This window comes from Canis lupus, chromosome 7, assembly GCF_011100685.1.
Source record: "Canis lupus familiaris isolate Mischka breed German Shepherd chromosome 7, alternate assembly UU_Cfam_GSD_1.0, whole genome shotgun sequence".
NCBI lineage: Eukaryota > Metazoa > Chordata > Mammalia > Carnivora > Canidae > Canis > Canis lupus.
In genome coordinates, this window is record NC_049228.1 from 9,043,609 (window position 1) to 9,061,739 (window position 18,131).

General features: G+C 41.5%; 1 protein-coding gene across 8 annotated transcripts in view; it reads left to right on the top strand.

The window, feature by feature from the left end:
• HHAT (hedgehog acyltransferase) overlaps positions 1 to 18,131 on the top strand; it is a 340,331-nt gene that overhangs the window by 244,826 nt on the left and 77,374 nt on the right. For 7 of the 8 annotated variants that reach the window (XR_005361890.1, XM_038542061.1, XM_038542058.1 and 4 more), the window contains one exon: positions 13,292 to 13,436. Coding sequence is in view for 6 of the 8 variants with exons in the window: in XM_038542061.1 (XP_038397989.1) it covers positions 13,292 to 13,436 (145 nt within the window). In the remaining 2 variants the exon portion in view is untranslated. Of the gene's footprint in view, positions 1 to 13,291; positions 13,437 to 18,131 lie in introns of those variants that run through there. The other variant, XR_005361891.1, reaches the window with a different exon arrangement.

An 18,131-nucleotide genomic window follows, 5' to 3' on the forward strand; every position in this document is an offset into this window, starting at 1 on the left:
TAATTTTTTTCTTTTGGAAATGCAGCTGCTGTGGAGATGCCTATTTATGCTTCCTTGTACATATGTGTAAGTATTTCTTTAGGACAGATACCAAGAATAGAATAGAACAGGAGTTGGCAAACTATGGCCCATGGGCCAAATTTGGTCTACTGCCTTTTTTTGTATGGCCTGCAACTAAGAATGGTTTTTATATCTTCAAACTGTTTTATTCAGTGGTCCATATTTTCCCTACTGATTTGAAAGATCATCTTTAATATATAGTAAATATCCAAATATACAGGAGTTCATTTTTAGGCTCTATTCTGTTCTATCAATCAACTTGATTCTTCCTATTTTAAATACTACAGCTCTATAGTATGACTTGATTCCTGATATGGAAAGTTCCATGCCCCTTTTGATTCTTTTTCCAAATTACATTAGCTATTTTTGTATAGTGACTCTTCCATATGAGTCTTAGAATTGGTGAAGTTCCTCAAAACTCCCTTTGGTATTTATATTGGAATTTGTTAGATTTGCATTAAATTGCAGCTTAATTTGGGTAGAGTTAATATGTCTGTGATGCTGAGTCTTTCCAGTCATGAATAGTTATTTGTTCAAGTCTTCCCTTATGTTATTACATAATGATTTATCATTTCTCCTTAGAAGTTTTGGACACTTTTTTTTGATTATTGTTTTTGTATAGGAAAGATACTGATTTTTGTTTTGGGTTGATCATTTTGCATTTATGTTGTTTAAATCTTTTGTTGGCTCTAGTAATTTGTCATTTGTTTCTTATGAATTTTCTAGATTGATGGTCATATCATCTACAAATACTGACAATTTTGTCCTTGCCAACAAATTTAACCCTTGCTGCATTTAATTGTCTTGTATTTACTGGGTCTTTCAATATGGTTTTGAGTAATAGAGGTGAAAATATCTTTTTCTTGAGGCTAGTGGGAATACTAACTCTAGATTTTGACATATATTCTTTACCAACTTAAAGAAGCTTACTCTTATCTTTTACTAGTTTTTTTTTTAATGAATAAGCGTGCAATTTTACGTGATGATTTATTGACATCTATTGAGTGATCGTAAGATTATTCTTCTGTAATTAATTAACCTCATGAATTACATGAATTTCTAATATTTTTAATGTTAGATCCTCCTCCCATTCCTGGGGTGAGTCTTACTTGATTGAGAGAATTCTTTTAATCACTCCTATAGTCAATTTACAGCGATTTAATTTAGAATTTTTAAGGTAATGTGAGAAGAAGAAAGATTAACTTATGGTTTTCTTCCCTTGTGTTGGCTTTTTATGACTTTAGTGTCAGGGTTATACTAACATCATGAAATCAGTGGAAGTTTACCATGGTTTTTTATCCTCTGAAACAGTTTCCATGGAAATTGTGTGTTCTTTCACCATCTGGTAGAACTTGCTCATTAAGATCGTCTGGGCAATTTTTCTTTGAGCATAGAGTTTTAACCAGTGTTTCAGTTATATGGTTATGCCTTTTCAGGTGAATTTTGGGTAATTTATATTTTCTAGATACTTTGTTTTTCAGGTACATTATCAAATAGATTGCTATGTAATCTCTAACAAGTTTTAAATCTCCTATATGTTATTATTATCTCTTGTTAATTTGGCCTTGTTTTCTTAATTGATCATACTTGCCAGCATTTGTTAATTTTATTGTTCCTTCAATAAACATTTTTGGTTTAAATCAATGAAATTTTTAAAATTTTACTGGTGTGTTAAGTTTTACAAATTTTTGTTGTTGCTGATTTATTTTATTCCATTGTCGGTGAGCATAGACTTCATGGTAACTTCTTAAGATATATCTCTCTTCCTTTCCTGGCTTAGTTTATATTCAATTTGATTATGGTCCACTTGTGTATGAAAATTACATATATTCATTATTCTGTGTATATGTCTAATAATTCTTTCATTGTGATAAATTATACATGACATAAAATTTACTGTTTTAACTATTTTTGAATGTTCAGAGATAATTCAGAGACATTAAATTTATTCATAATGTTGTACAGCCATTACCACCATCAATCTCCAGAATATTTTAATCATCCCAAATAGAAACACTATATATATTAAATAATAACTTTAAGGTAATACTTCTTCCCTTGGCTCCCAGGAACCATTATTTTACTTTCTTTCTCTATGAATTTGACAATTCTAGGTACCATAAGTCAGTGGAGTCATGTAATTTTTTTTCCCTTCTGATTTGTTTCACTTAGCATAATGTTCTTCATGATTCATCCATGTTGTAGTATCCATCATATTTTTTGCCTTTTAAAGGCTGAATATTATTCCATTCTATGTATATTTCATTTTGTTTATCCATTCATCCATTGACAGACACTTGGTTTCCACCTTTGCCTATTCTGAATAATATTGGAGTGAACACTGGTATACAAATACCTGTGTCTTTCGATTGGAAAATTTAGTCCATTTATATTTTTTAAAGTTTTTATTTAAATTTCAGTTAACATCCAGTGTAATATTATTTTCAGGTGTACAAGATAGTCATTCCACACTTCCATAGAACATTTAGAGTAATTATTGATAAAGATGAACTTACTGTTTCTATTTTGTTAATTGTTTCTGGTTGTTTTTTATTCCTCTGTTTCTCTCTTTGAGATATGATAATTTTCTGTAGTGGTATGCTTTGATTCCTTTATCTTTCATGTATCTACTTTAGGTTTTTGCTTTGTGGTTACCATGATGCTTACATAAAACATCTTTTTTTTTTTTTTTTTTACATAAAACATCTTGTAACAATTTATTTTAGCAATTTATTTTAATCTATTTTATAGACTGAGAACTTCCATTGTATGCAAAAGCTCAACATTTTTACATCCCCCTATTTTATGTTTTTGGTGTTACAATTTACATCTTTTACATTGTGTATCCATTAACAAATTTTTGTAGTTATAGTTATTTTTAGTACTTTTTTTGAATCTTTATATTAGATTTATACATTGTTTACCACTGCCATTACAACATTAGAATATTCTGAATTTATATATTTACCTTTTCCAGTGACTTTTATATGTTTACTTACTACTATTAGTATCCTTTTGTTTTTGCTTAAAAAATCCCTTTAGCATTTCTTATAAGGCTGGCTTAGTGGTGATGAACTCCTTTAGGTTTTGTTTGGAAAACTGATTATCATTCCTTCATTCTGAGGGACAGCTCTACCAGGTGGAGTATTCTTGATTGGCTAGGTTTTTCTTTAAGCATTTTAAATACATTGTGCCACTCCCTTCTGGCTTGTAAAGTTCCTGCTGAAAAATTTGTGATAGTCCTATGGGGACTCTCTTGTATGTAACAAAATATTCTTCTTATGCTGCTTTTAAGATTCTCTCCTTGTCTCCAACTTTTGGCAATTTAATTGTAATCTGACTCTTTGTGGGTCTCTTTAGATGTTTTACTTGGCACTTTTTAGGCTTCCTAGATCTAGATGTCTGTTTCTCCAGGTTAGGGAAGTTTTGAGCCATTATTTTTTTACTAAGCTTTTTTCCCCTTTCAGTCTCTTTTTCTTCTGAGACCCCTGTAATATGTATATTGGCTGCTTGATGATATCCATAAGTCCCTTAACTCCTTACTTCCTTATCTTTACTCTTTTCATTCTTTTTTCATTTTCTCCTCTGATCTGATAAATTCCACTGACCTGTCTTTGACTTTGCTGATTATTTATTCCACTTGATCTAGTCTGTATATGAATTCCTCTATTAAATTTTCAGTTCACTATTATATTTTTTAACGATTTTATTTATTTATTTGAGAGAGAGAAGAGAGAGAGAGCACATGGTGGTGAGGAGGGGCAGAGGCAGAGGGAGAGTAGAGTCCCTATTGAGTGGGAAACCTAACATGGGGCTCGATCCCAGGACCCCAGGGATCATGACCTGAGCCAAAGGTGGCTGCTTAACTGGCTGAGCCACCCAGGTGCCCCCAGTTATTGTATTCTTAAGTTCTGTGATTTCTGTTTTGTACTTTCTATCTCTTTGTTGAAATTCTCACTTTGTTCATACATTACTCTCCTGGCTTTGGTGAGCATCTTAATGACTATTACTTTAAACTGTCAATTAGGTAAAAATCCTTATCTCTATTTCATTAAGATCTGTTTATGGAAATTTATCTTCTTGTTTGTTTGGAACATATTCCTCTGTTTCATCATATTTTTTGACTCCCTGTAATGTTTTTGTTTTTTTTTTTTTTTGCATTATATAAAAATGTCATGTCTCCCGTTCTTGCCAGAGTGGCCTTGTGTAGAAGATGAACCATATCAGTCAGCCTGGCCTGAGCTTCTAATTTGATCTCAAACCCCTGTAATTGCCCAAGTTCAAGTTACCTTCTTTGTTCTCAGTGGCTCCCTTAGTTGAAGCTAAGACCTATTAGTATCCTCTAGGGGAGGCTTACAGCACCTTGGTGCAGTATAATTAGGAATCCAGACCTTCAAACAGCAGCTGGGAGAGTATGTTCCTGGGAAAAACTGGGAGATGGGAATTTTTGCCTGCTCACTCTGTGCCAGGACTTGTTTTATGGTCTCAGTAGAGTGCTCCTGTGCCCCCTTAGGAATTGCTTCTTTGTTTATCACAATCCTGTGGGACTTGTGAATAGAAGCCTCATTGGTTCTCAGATCCAGGCCACTGGGGGACCTGTTCCTTTGGCAAAACTGCAAAAGCTGGCATGCAGGTGTGATTACAAGCTCCTTCTAGGGAGATACAACTTAGAGTGAGCTGGAGGGAAAAGGTAGGGGAGGTCCCATTAGCTCCCAGTGTCCTAGTAGGGTCACAGTCATCCTTCAGGTGTGTACCAAATTAGAAGCCTGATTCTCAGGAAGCATTTTTTTAAAGATTGATTTATTTTAGAGAGAGAGTGAGAGAGAATATGCAAGAGCAAGGGGATGGGCAGAGGGAGAGGGAGAGAGGATCTCAAGCAGAATCCCTGCTGAGCACGAAGCTGGACATGGGGTTGATCTCACAGCCCTGAGATCATGACCTTAGCCAAAATCAAGAGTCTGGTGCTCCACAGATGGAACCACCTAGGCACCCCTCAGACAGCAAGTATGCAGATAGACCTCTTTCAGACAAAGACTGAGAGTTTTGCTTGCCCCCTCAATAGTGAGCTCTGGGGGGAAAGCTGTAAAAAGTGCTCATGTGTCCCTTACAAGCTGCTGCTTTGTCTGCTAGTCTTACAGGTCTGGTGAACACAAGAACCTTTTGTTTTCAGTGCTAACTTCCTGCTCCTGTGGTGGGGGTCTTAAAATTTGGGGTGCTAGATGTGGGGTTCAACCTGCGAGTTGGGGATTATCTCCCAATTGTATGATGCTATGCTGGGGTTGGGGTTTATGGCAAGAGTGTGTCTCAGCCTTGCCCACCTCTTTAAGATGTGGGTATTTTCTCATCTGCCTGATGTGTCAGAATTGCTCAGCTAGTTTCTGGATTTCTCTCAGTGTAAATCACTCCATGGATAGCTGTACATCCAGCATAGCCATGGGAGGAGGGTAGTGTAGGAGCCTCTTCTGTTACTGTCTTGATAGCCTCTCCTGTTCTAAGACTGTTTTGCCCATTTAGGTTCCCTTAAGATTCCATAGTAATTTTAAGATAAGTTTTCCTATTTTTGAAAAAAGTCATTGAGATATTAATAGGGCTTGCATTGAATCTGTAGATAGCTTTGAATGGTATTGTCATCTTAGCAATATTAAGTATTCCAGTCTATGAATATGGCTTTCTGTTTCTTCTTTAAACAATGTTTTGTAGTTTTCAGTATGTCTTTTCCCACCTTAGTTAAATATATTCCTAAGTATTTTATTTTTTGATGCTATTGTAAATGGAATTGCTTTCCTAATCTGCTTTTCAGATTGTTCACTGTTAGTGTATAGAAGTGCAAATGATTTTTGCATGTTGATTTTTTATCTTGAAACTTCACTGAACTTTTTCATTAGTTGTAATAGCTTTTTGGGTTTATTTTTGTAGAATCTTTGGTGCTTTCTACATATAACATCATTTCATTTGTAATCAGAGATGAGTTTTCAATTTGGATGCTACACCTATTAACTTTTATTCAGCTATACTATATTCTTACTTTTGATCTTTCAGGTGTAGTTTTCTGGGGGTATATGTTAAATCTCTATTGTAATGGTGAATTCTAATTATTTTTTTAAATTCTAGTGTCATTTTAAGCCATCTTGTTCTTGAAAATATTGAGCTCCTGAAATTGACACTTGGTCAATTTCTAACAACCATTACTAAAGGAGTACATGCATGAAGTACTAGTTTTTGAAATATTTGAAGAAAAAAGAAACATTTCTTGAAGACCTACTTTGTATCTGGCACTGAAGAGACAAATATCTTGAAGATTTCATTCTAGAGACGGGGACACCCACTGCTACGCAGACATGAATTTGTGTCATGTAGCAGAGAGCATGAAGACATTAAGCTAGAGGAATCTGTGAATCCCTGCACTATATTTACTATTATACTTACCAGTGGGTGCCTAGGACCAGTTACCTAATGTCTCTGCTCTTTGGTTCCTCCTTTGTAAAATGGGAAGAATTTTTCCTACTTAGCAATATAGGTTAAGCTCCTCACATAGTGAATTTTTTTTTATTTTTTTATTTATTTATGATAGTCACAGAGAGAGAGAGAGAGAGAGAGAGACAGAGAGAGAGGGGCAGAGACACAGGCAGAGGGAGAAGCAGGCTTCATGCACCGGGAGCCCGATGTGGGATTCGATCCCGGGTCTCCAGGATCATGCCCTGGGCCAAAGGCAGGCGCCAAACCGCTGCGCCACCCAGAGATCCCTGAATATTTTTTTGCACCAAAAATTGGATATCTTAAAACATATAGATTGATACTGTCTAGATCGTGGGTTACAGAAACACAGAAAATGAGTGACTGACTCTGTCAGGGTTAGAGTAGCCTACATTAGTCAAATATGAATTGTGATGAGAAGTCTGAGCTTACCCTGGGCAGCACAGTTCAAAAGTGGGACCAGAATCTGAGCATCATTTGGGCTGGTCCAAAGCTGTTGGTCTCCTAAGCTGACATGGAGCTAAAGCTTGAGGAAAGAATCAGGAGGACACATTCGCAGCAGAGAAAACAGCTTCTGCAAAGGCACAGAGACGTAAAAGTATGTGCCATGTTGGAAGAACAGTGAATAGAACTGTGCCGTTCGTAGAGTAGTAGGAGTTAAGCCTGGAAAGGAAAATGAGGTCTGATTGTCAAGGGCCTTCTTTGGATTTTAGTCTGCAAGCAATGAAGAACCACCAAAATATTTTGTGTAGTGGAGGGACATATTAGTGTGCTTGATGAGCCAGAGGGGACAAGGCCAGAATATCACATGCCAATTAAGAAAGAAGCTTCCGCAAAATCCAGAGCAGAGACATGAGGACTAGAAATGAGGGCTTATTAGTAGAAGAACAAGAACGCAGAGTGAGACTATTAGCCATTCCAGAACTTTTAGCAGGACCCTGGCTCCTCAAATATCACTTGAGTTCTCTGATTATACCAAGAGCCAGTTAGTTATTTGCTTAGTTATTTGAAAGTCCTCTGATATTCCTTCATATGCTGTGTGGATTTGGATGCTTAATTGTAGCCTCCACTGTTTTTAATTAAGCGGGATATCTAAATTTTGAAGCAGGCGACTTGTCTGTTTAAACAAAACTGGCCTTGTCTTTATCACTACAACTTTTGATTCTCTTTCAGGAGCGTGCATTGCTTAGATCTCAAGAATAGAGATTGGAAAATTTAACTTCATTGACCAAATATATTGTGAAGCTTTTGTATGCTTACAAGAAGGAAGGAGCTGATGCTTTTGAGCATCTTCGCCTATTCATTTGGCGTGGATACAGGATGGAATGGAACTTAAGAAGTTAGGACATTCTGTAACTTCTTTAGCATAAGGAGAGAGGGACACAGGTGTCAAATAGTTGCTGAGCACACGCAGAGTATGCATGGGTCTTAGGATGATGCAGATTGAAGGACAGAACTAACCATGGTGGGAGGAGCATGAGAAAGAGAGGGGTTATTCATGAAACTTCTAAATGTAAATGACCAAAATGCCCTGGCAAAAGAAGCAGGGGGAGCAGTGTCCTGGCGGGTTGCTATAAGATGGGACAGGAGTTCAAGTCCTCCTGAATGCTTTGCTCTGGCCACCTTTCTCTTTCAAAAGAGCTATAATTATTTCTTTGGTTGTCTTTGGTCTCATCTTTACAGCCTATGGGGTGTCCACCCTCATTTGCTCTCCCTGGTCTCCACTGATATCCCCCTTGCCTATTTCCTTGTTCATCGTCTCTTACCCTCTGGTTACCATTTTTATTAGAAAATGAAAGACTTCAGTGATTATATGGGAGAACTGTGTCCAGCTGCTCAAACCCACCCAATGTCTTTTTTTAGCTTCTCCCCATTTAAAAATAAACAGTATCAGGTCCCACTTGCCAAGCCTTTGTCAGTCTCCAGCAGCCATTCCTCCAGCCCATCTGCTCCCCCAGATGCTCAGCCTGTCCCCTCCTCCCAGCTTGGCCCCACATGCAGTCCCTCTGTGGACGAGGGTGGGGACCCACTGCACACAGCAGCCTGCAGCCCCACAGCTCCATCTGCCTCCCACCCTCGCAGACATTCTGAGAGTAACTTCTGACCCAGATTCCATGGACTGCACCACACCAGCACCCCACTTGTTTGCCCCAGCCCAGGTCCTGTGATTTCCAGGGACAGGATGACGACTGGAAAAGAGAAAAGAGTTTCCATAGAGATAAGAATAAACATAGGAGCTGACACTTCACAGCAGGAAATGCAAACTGGTTTGACAATTTAGTTCTGCCCTAAGGTTTACTTTGTTTGGGTTAGTTCCTTGCCTTTGGAAGCCATTGTTGCAGAGGGAAGTTTAAAGCATTGCTAGACTGTCCTTATACAGCATTTCTACACAGCACCTCTTGTTTCTTGCATCAAAGACCCTGACCTCAAACAGAGGAATTAGAGTTCTACCCTAGGCCTGCACTTCCAGGTGTTCTAAAGGGCTTGCTGTATCCAGACCCAAAGTCCAGTACCTACTCTTGGGCCTGAAGAGTGTCATTAAAGTTAGAGTCCCTGAGGGAGAACTGGTCACCCCAGTGTAGGAAGCGATATTTTCTGACCTGCTCTGCCTCCTATTCTTCTTATTTCCTCTGGGTCTGAGTGTTGAGAAGGAGAGGAGCCTTGGAACTGGTGGTAAACTATGCCCATCTGTGATTGGAAGCCCAGGAGGCTCCTCCTTTCTCAAGTTTGATGCCAGGGGGTGGCAGGTGAGTTGGGGGGTGGTGCTCATGCTGGGGCACTGTAAAGAGCACTTTCCCTGCCCTGGGATGCCTTTCTCCCTATGAGGGAGGAAGGGAGGTTCTGTGCCCCCACCCATAAGCCAAGAGGGAAATTGGCTTTATAATGAATATAGAAGAAAACATTTCACCCATGCTCAAGAAGCACTATTGACATTCTGGGCAGGACAATTCTATCTCACACATTGTCAGTATGATATAGTAAGTTTACTATCCCTGGACCCTGCCCATCAAATGCCATAATTTTGTCCTTGAGATGACCACAAGTGCTCAGCAATTTCTAAGCATCCCCTGAGGATCATGCCATTCCCAGTTTTTTGCTGCCAGGATATTGGATTACAATCACCTGCCTCATGTATCCTCTGAGAAGGGACCTTGATTAGACCAGACCTCTTTTTTATCCTGTTATATTTGTGTTAAAATCAAATTCTATTTACTGATCATTGCCTAATCTGACCAATTGGCAATTCTTATTTTTATACCTCATGACTCTTCACTAACTTCTATCCCCATTTGGGGATAGAAGTACACTAACTTCTATCCCCATTTGGTTCAGTCCCTCACATAAGTTTTCCTACCAAGGGGTGAGGTGGGGGGGTTAAGCACCTCAACCATGACTAACATATGAGGCATGGTCCCTACACATGGACGGACAGCCATCCTCCTAGATGTGCAGGACAGAGGTGATGACAACAGTTGTTATAGGATACAGAGGAGAGTATATAAAAGAAATCAAGAGTTGAAAGTGAGAACCTTGGCCCTATAGCCCTAGAGATTCAGGAAACTGGATTTATTGATGGAGCTGGCCTTGCCCATGTGACTTCTTCTCACTTAGGACCCCTAAGTATGGAACATACGTCTATCATGTAAACCGGTTGCTGAAGCCAGATGGTTCCCAAGGTAGAGAGAGAGCCCCAGTGTCAAAACTGTCACCTTCTATGGTGTCTTCAGGGACTCTGGAGAGACGAATTACAGCTGAGATTCACATCCCCTTCGCTGTTAACCACACAGGCCCCCTTCTTTGCTACTTGGCCTATCATTCTTCTCTCCCACTGATTCACAATGAAAAGAAGTGATGCTCAGTCAAGTTTGCTCGTTCTTGGCAAGGCTAATTTTGTCAGTTCAGAGGATGGGGCTGTTAGTTAAATCAGGTTTTTGGATTTTCTTCTTCATCGCCTACTTTGTCTCCCACCTGCTCCCCCTGGGGGGTAATCAAGAACTGCCTGTGAGCATCTTGATTTCTCCTTTCTATCTTTCTAGTTCATTGATTACAACAGCCTACACCTTTAATGTTCTTGCTTAGTTTTTACAAAATTAACTCTATAAAAATTGAATTGTAGTCCTTCATTTCTAATTTTAGACATCCTCCCTTGTCTCTAAGATCAGAGGCTCCTTCATATTTGGTATTATTTTGACTTTTCTTTGCCTAAGTAGAATTGGGAATTATTGAACCACGTAGCCAAGTAATCACAGAAGCGAAGGAAGATCATTGGAACTAGGGCCTCAGGTGCTGGAAAGAGGAGCCCTATGTCTCAGGCACTCACTCTCCCCTTCTCCTCCTCCCTTGCTCTGCCCCTTGCCCCTCAGCTCTGCCTCTGACTAGCCTGGCCCTTGCCCCCACCAGGTCACTCAGCGACATAGCCCTGCTTAGAAATCCAATGCAAAGAGCATTTTCCACTCTCGGTGTTTCTCAGTCAATTATTTAATAATTGTAATCATTTCCTGTAAAAGGAGAACCACTCTGAGCTTAACCAAGCTATGTGCATTCTCTGTCATTGACATTAATATGGAAAAGATTACATGGGGCCTTTGAATTCCCCTAGCTAGATGTAAGCCTGGAGGACACGGATGGGGTCAGAACAGAAGTCGGAGAACATCTGATTCATCCGGTCCCTTAGAAATCAAATGTATTATCAGTGGCCTTGTACCTGGCGAGAATTATTTGGACACGTTTATGCCAATTACAGCAATTTATATTTTCATGATTTATTATTGGATTTTCCCCCATCCCCCTGCTTCCTTTCACCCTGCCTCCCCAGTTACTACTAATTGAGTCAGTAATACCCAGAAAATATCTTCTCCTGCTCTAAAATGCGGAAACCAGTAGATTAACATCTCCTTATTCTGAGAGGTGAAGAGTGCTGAGTTACAAGCCTGCTTTGTCCCTATTTCTCTTTCATTACCAGTTTTTATACTGTATAGTTATCTCTTATCTGGTCTTGCTTGACAGTGTCCCCTGAACATGCTTGTGGACTCTTAGAACAGGGGAGAAACTAGAGGTCGTCCTGCCTGGTAGCCGCTAGCCAGGGACATGTCAGCATCATCTGAGAGCTTTTCCAGAACAATTGGGTCCAAGAAAATGACTCAGTCAGTACCTATTATATAACTTATCCACGAGAAGGCCAGATTTTCACAGATGAGGGCAGTAAAACCATGCTCCGAGGTGATGATGGAGGAGAATGCCATGGATGGGGAGTTCTATGATAGCAACTGGATCTGAGCATATAGAACAGAAATGGGCTGGCAGGAGAGGAAAAGGAGAAGGGGTCAGAAATTCATTTCTCTAGGTTTCCAGAGGACACTGGCCAAGGCTTACGCAATGGCCCCAGATGATCCATCACACGGTTGCCAGAACTAAGTAAGCCCCCTACTGGAGACACCCTCTAGCTTCTTCCTTCTGCCTATTAGGAATTTGGGTAACTCAGATTTCTGTTTTTTTTTTTTTTTTAATATTTATTTGTTTACTTATTTACTTATTTATTTATTGGGGGGGGAGAGAGAGAGAGAGAGAGAGAGAGTTGTGTCCTTGTGCTGGGGGAAGGGCAAAGGGAGAGAGAATCCAAGCAGAGTCCCTGCTGAGCATGGCATCTGACAAGGGACTGGATCTCACAACTCTGAGATCATGACCTGCGCCAAAATCAAGAGTCAGACCCTTAACTGACTGAACCAGCAGGCACCCCCAGATTTCTATTTGTAATTGGAGCGAGCGGAGATCAGAATGCAAGTGACCCCAGAGATGTGTAGGCTTCAGGAATATATTCAGGAAGAGTCTCCAGACCCTTTGCTCCTTCTTTTTTCTGTGTCTTTGAATTAGACTAATGTATGGTCAGAAACCTTGGGGCCCTGTGGCCTGGCTGATGCACTATACCTGGTCCTCATTCTGCACATGTAGTCCCTAAGGACAGTCCCTGTGGAATATACTGAAGGTGCTCACACACTCCAGGCACAGCACTGTGATCTCACTTGGTAGGGCCACCAGAACGGCCAGTGCCAAGCAATAAAGGCTTGCTTGCTTTATGCAATCCCCAAGAAGACATTAAAAGGGGAGTAAAAAGCGCAATGTAGACCTCAGAAGGATGAGCAGAATTCTTTACCATCAGTTCTGAAAACCCCCTCTCCATTTCCTGTGTATTCGGGTGCTGGGGCAGGTGACCATTTTCTGACGCTGCTGCAGGCTCACCCTCAGTGGGGTATGTGCCCTGAGCTCTGATTCCAGGAAGGAGGTCAGCTTGTGCTGATTCTCCTGCACCCTCTTAATGAGATTCTTCCTAATAGTGGGTTGGATTGACAGGGTGGCTTCCCAGAGTCAAGTTAACTGGCCCAGAGGATCACCTTGATCGTGATCTCATTACATGGAGTTGTGTTGGTTATCAGGGTAGTTCTTGTACCTGTAGGTTTACACGCAGAGAACGTGTGGACACATTCCAGCCAAATCCGAACTAGCCTCAGTTCTTGTGTCGCACATGTCAGGGAGAAGCCCATTCAGCAGTAGGAAGGAACAGGTGGGGGGTGGGGGTACATCACTTCTTTCCTTGGACCAGAGTGAGCATGTCGCTGGAACAGAACTTTTGAGAGCTGTTAGATGACACCCTAGCCCAGGCTCGGGTGGGCACCCTGGGCTGGTACCAGACAGGGGCCAGGGGGCACCCCAGCACTATTTTTCTGCCCCTGTGATGAACACTGCCTGTCTTTCCCCACAGATTCAGTTCCTCTCCCCACAAGCCCGCCGTCGATTCCACGCTGCCCTCGCATCTTGTTCCACCTCCATGCTGATCTTGTCCAACCTGGTGTTTCTCGGGGGCAGTCAAGTTGGGAAAATCTACTGGAACAGGATCTTCATACAAGGTGAGTTGCCCAACAGGGCTGTTTTCAGCCAATTTCTTGTTTTCCACAAATGCCGTTGGTACCTCGAATGGATTTAGGGGGAGGCATTCATTGTTCTGTTCATGGTATGAGACCCATGAAATGCGAACCAGAAACAGTCCCTTGTGTTTAGCCATGACTTTCAGGGTCCCCTACTTTGATATACCTCTTATCTAGCACACGTGGCACTTAACATTCAAAGGTACTATCCTAACTCTTCTAAACTCAACCTTTACCTTCTATTGTTACTGCTCTAATTTTTAAAATTTTTCCTGATCTTCCTTCCTAATCATCCCAGCCTTTAGTATACTGCAAAGTCGGACGTTGTTTCATTTACCACTCTGAGCATCTTGCTAGGGAAGGTCCTAGAAGCCCCACTATGCTCCCCCACAGCTGTGGGCATGGCACCTGGCTTTGCCACAGCTCTTTGTTGTGGATGTTTCTGTCTGAATGCCGGGATGCTAACACTAGTGGCTAGCCTTATGTTTAACGTGCATTATGTGTCATGTCCCAGTGTCCACAGCAAAGCCACACCTGCAGCAGGTAAAATGCTAGTCTGTGGGAATTACTGTGAAAACATTACATTTATAATCAGTCAACATTTGTTTATGGTCCCCATTTCCCACGGGCTGGAACTAAGAGTTCTATCGTAGCCTTAAGAGAACTGGGAGAGTGGGAGCTGCTTACCAAGCAGTTGTGCCAAGCAGTTGTGACATGACTGCACGCCCAGGCCATCATCTCTACATCTGGGTCCCTGAGGAGCTGGCAATGCTTTCACTGCAGCTATTTTCATACCAGAAATAACGTTGGTACAGCTGCGTGATCCCAGAATGCCAGGTCACAGGTCTATAGGATGGCAGTTTTGGGGAGCCAGGCTCAAAGGGGTCACGAGAGAGCCCTGCTCTGCTTTTCCCTCATCATTACAAAACTCCTCTTTGATCTTGCTTTCTGAGAAATGTCTTAGCTGATGGTTTCTGAAAAGACAATGTCATTTTTAAGTGGAAGGCTGTCCTTTAATAAAGATGGAAGCTAATGGGGTGCAGAGGATCTAAAGATAAAAACACTCCTTGTGGTAGGCGATAGTGTCCTACTTTTCTTGCTCCAACCACAGTATGTAGCATAATGCCAAGAACACTGTGACTCGGGGGAAATGCTGACTTGGGGTTTGCTGGTCACATGAGCAAGAAGGCTCCCATCTTTGCTTCAGGAAATCAAACATCAGGTGTTTGCTACTTCTGAGTCACCGAGAATATAGGATTAAAAAAAGAAGCCCACTCAAATGTAGGAGCGAAACTTGCAAACAGAAATGTGTCCACAGACTGAGGCAACCATGGTGCCAGATGCATGAGTGAATTTCTAGCGGTCACAGGATGGAGAGGCTTACCTTTTCCTGAAAGTTAGATTTCACAAAAGAGATAGCATTTGAATTGGAGTTTCAAGCAGTAAGTAGGAACTTGCCAGGTGGAGAAGGTATGGATTTAGGGATGTATTTAACACTAGCTGCGATGTCAGATAACACTAAAGTCTTAGTAATCTTTCCCCATAGTACTCACAGTTTAATGTGGGTCCAGTGGCTTTTTCTAGGCAGTGATGCCAGGACCTAGAATGTTCCTATTTTGATTCTCTGCTGTCTTATCCTGGCGATCATGGAAGAGAAGAGAACATGAGGATGGTGCACAAGTACTAAATACTTGGGTCAGTAGTGATGCGTAGTATTTCTGCTCACATTCCATTGGCCAGAACAAATCAGTGACCAACCCTTGTGCAAGGTAGGAAGATGTGGCAAAGTACACAGGTATTAGTAGGTTATGGCACAGTAGGAGAGGGCCCAAAAATCAGTTAAAAATGTGGGTCAGACTATGAAAAACAATACAGAGTTTCATCAACAAATTAAAATAGAGATACCATATGATCCAGAAATTCCACTACTGGAAATTTAAAGAAAATGAAAACACTAACTCAGAAAGATATGTGCACCCCTATATTTATTGTGGCATTATTTACAGTCACCAAGATATGGAAGCAACCTAAGTGTCCGTCAATAGATGAATGAATAAAGAAGATGTGGCATATACACAATGGAATGTTATGTGGCCATAAAAAGTCATCTTGCTATTTGTAAAATAAATGGACCTGGAGAAGTGAAATAAGTCAAAGAAAGGCAAATGCCATATGATTTCACTTATGTATAGAATCTGAAAAAAAACAAATATACAAACACCAAACAGACTTGTAAATACAGAGAACAAACTGGTGGGTGTCACAGGAGATAGGGGCAAAAAAGGTGTTGGGAATTAAGAGGTACAAACCTTCAGTTATAAAATAAGGAAATCACAGAGATGAAAAGTACAGTGCAGGGAATATAGTTAATATATATGATGATAATGTTATATGGTGATGGATGGTAACAGTACTTATTGTGGTGGGCATGGCATAATGTATAGAATTGTTGGACGACTATGTTGTGCATCTGAAACTAATATAACATTGTATGTCAACTGTACTTCAATTATATGATTTTTTTTTTTTAAATATGAGTTGAGTTGGGGAAGATGGAACTAAGAGCTATGGGAGTCAAGGGCATTCAGGCAGGTGATGTCACAGGAGTGGCTACAGTTAGCCAGGGAATAGGCACCGGGTGAGAAGAGAACAGGGTTGGGGGGGTCACCTCGGCATGCATTTAAAGGGTCAGAGGGGGAAAAAATAAAAACCCTCCACTTCTTCCTTGGGAAAAAAACCTAGGTGGGGGGGTGGTGGGCAGAGGAAAGATAGCAGCTATGTTCATTCTGTTTCTCAGAGGCATAAAGATCAAAGCATGGTTTGCCCGGCACCCTGTGGAGTTAACATCTGGCACGCAGGGGTCGGGGCTCTGAGAAAACCAGTCTGTTTCTGCCACGCGGGTCCTGCTATGGCCTATGACTAGATATATGTTGTGTCTTTGGAGCCAGGTGCCCGAGTCCCAGAGACCAAGTCTCCAAATAGGGAAGGCTCTATGGAAGCAGCCTTCTCTGGGTTCTGAGGCCAGGGAAGCTCAGCTTACGAGGCATTTACTGTGTCGGAGGTTCTTTAAATCAGCCTGGTCCCATCTCTGTAGATCTGTCCCATGGGCCTCCTGAGTCAGGGAGTGTCTAGTGGGGATTTGGCAGTTGCCTCGTTTGTCTCTTCCCCACTGTGGGTCTTTGTCTCTGAGTGAATCTCCGTATCTCCTGGAGGAAAATAAACCAGATGGTGCCAAATCCCCCATCCTTGAAAACTCTGGATTTCTCTTCATAACTAATTTGATTGACTTGATAGAAGATTAGTATGAATATTCATGATTGGGTACAAAAAAATACTAATGAGTTTATAGGATGCTTCCTCATACTCTGCTGGGGGTGTTATATTAGCTTTCTAAAATTAAAAAAAAAAAATCGGAGTTCTGAAACTCCTCTGGCCCCAGTGGTTTCAGATTTGGGATTGCTGACTTGTACATGTAGCTGCTGGCAGATGAACCAAGACTGTAACACCCTGGTTATCTCTGGCCTCTTACTTCAGTCTCATGGAACCTGCCATTCCAAGACCCATCTCTGCTCACTGAAGAGTGTGCAGCAAGTGAGTCAGTGACGGGTTGGAGAGTTCAAGCTCAGTACTTAGATTCCCCAGTTTAATGGGAAGGTGGCCCTTCCCTGGGGGGAACCAGCCTGGCCCCTGTGCACCTTGATCCTTGATGGGCTGGGTCCTGCTGCAATGACAGGAGCTGTAGCAGGTCCCCCTACCAGATCTTGCCTCAGTGAGTCCTGGAAGAGCAGAGAGGGGGCAGCCAGGTGTCTGAGGATAGGGATCACAGAGGAGATTGCCAATCCCCCCAAGGTTGAGGGGCTGAGAGGATACAGCCTCACTAGTTCTCAGGGAGCCTCCTCGCTGCATCATTGATATCCCTAGAAGTATCTCATGATGAGCTTGGAGGAGTTGTCTTAATGTCACTATCTCTCCCATTTCCGCACGGATTTGTTTGCTTTAAGCTACAAAGCTTATTTTAGTAGCGTACATAAAAATCTCTAGACCGGTCTCTATGGGGTTGGTGATACCAGGCTGTAGAACCAGACCCTTCCCTTTCTGCTGTGCACACTACCCCACTGCCCAGAAAAGCGGACCATGGCAGCCCAGGGTGGGAATGCTAAGTGGCCCTCCGAGGGCTCTGGTATGCGTCACATACAAACCATTTTTAGAAAGTGTTTTCTGCGCCATAGAGATTGGAGAAGTAATGTTCAATCAATTGTCAAAAATAAGAATCTATATCTTTGCCTTTTCAAAAGGAGAGAAAATGAGTGGGAAATATCAGAGGGAGACAGAACATGAGAGACTCCTAACTTTGGGGAACAAACAAGGGGTGGTGGAAGGGGAGGTGGGCGGGATGGGGTGACTGGGTGACGGGCACCGAGGGGGGCACTTGATGGGATGAGCACTGGGTGTTGATATACTTTCTGTATGTTGGCAAATCGAACTCCAATTTAAAAAATATACAAAAAAAAGGGGGAAAAAAAGTCTCCAGACTTGGGCTATTGAAATTTACCTCCAGCAGCTTGAGGAATGTGAATGTTTGGGCCTTTGTGCCTCAGATATTTAAGGAGCTTAGCTGAATCCAGGGATCTGAGAAGGATGTGGTCCTGGGATTCAGTCCCTGGCCTGCTCTCAGAG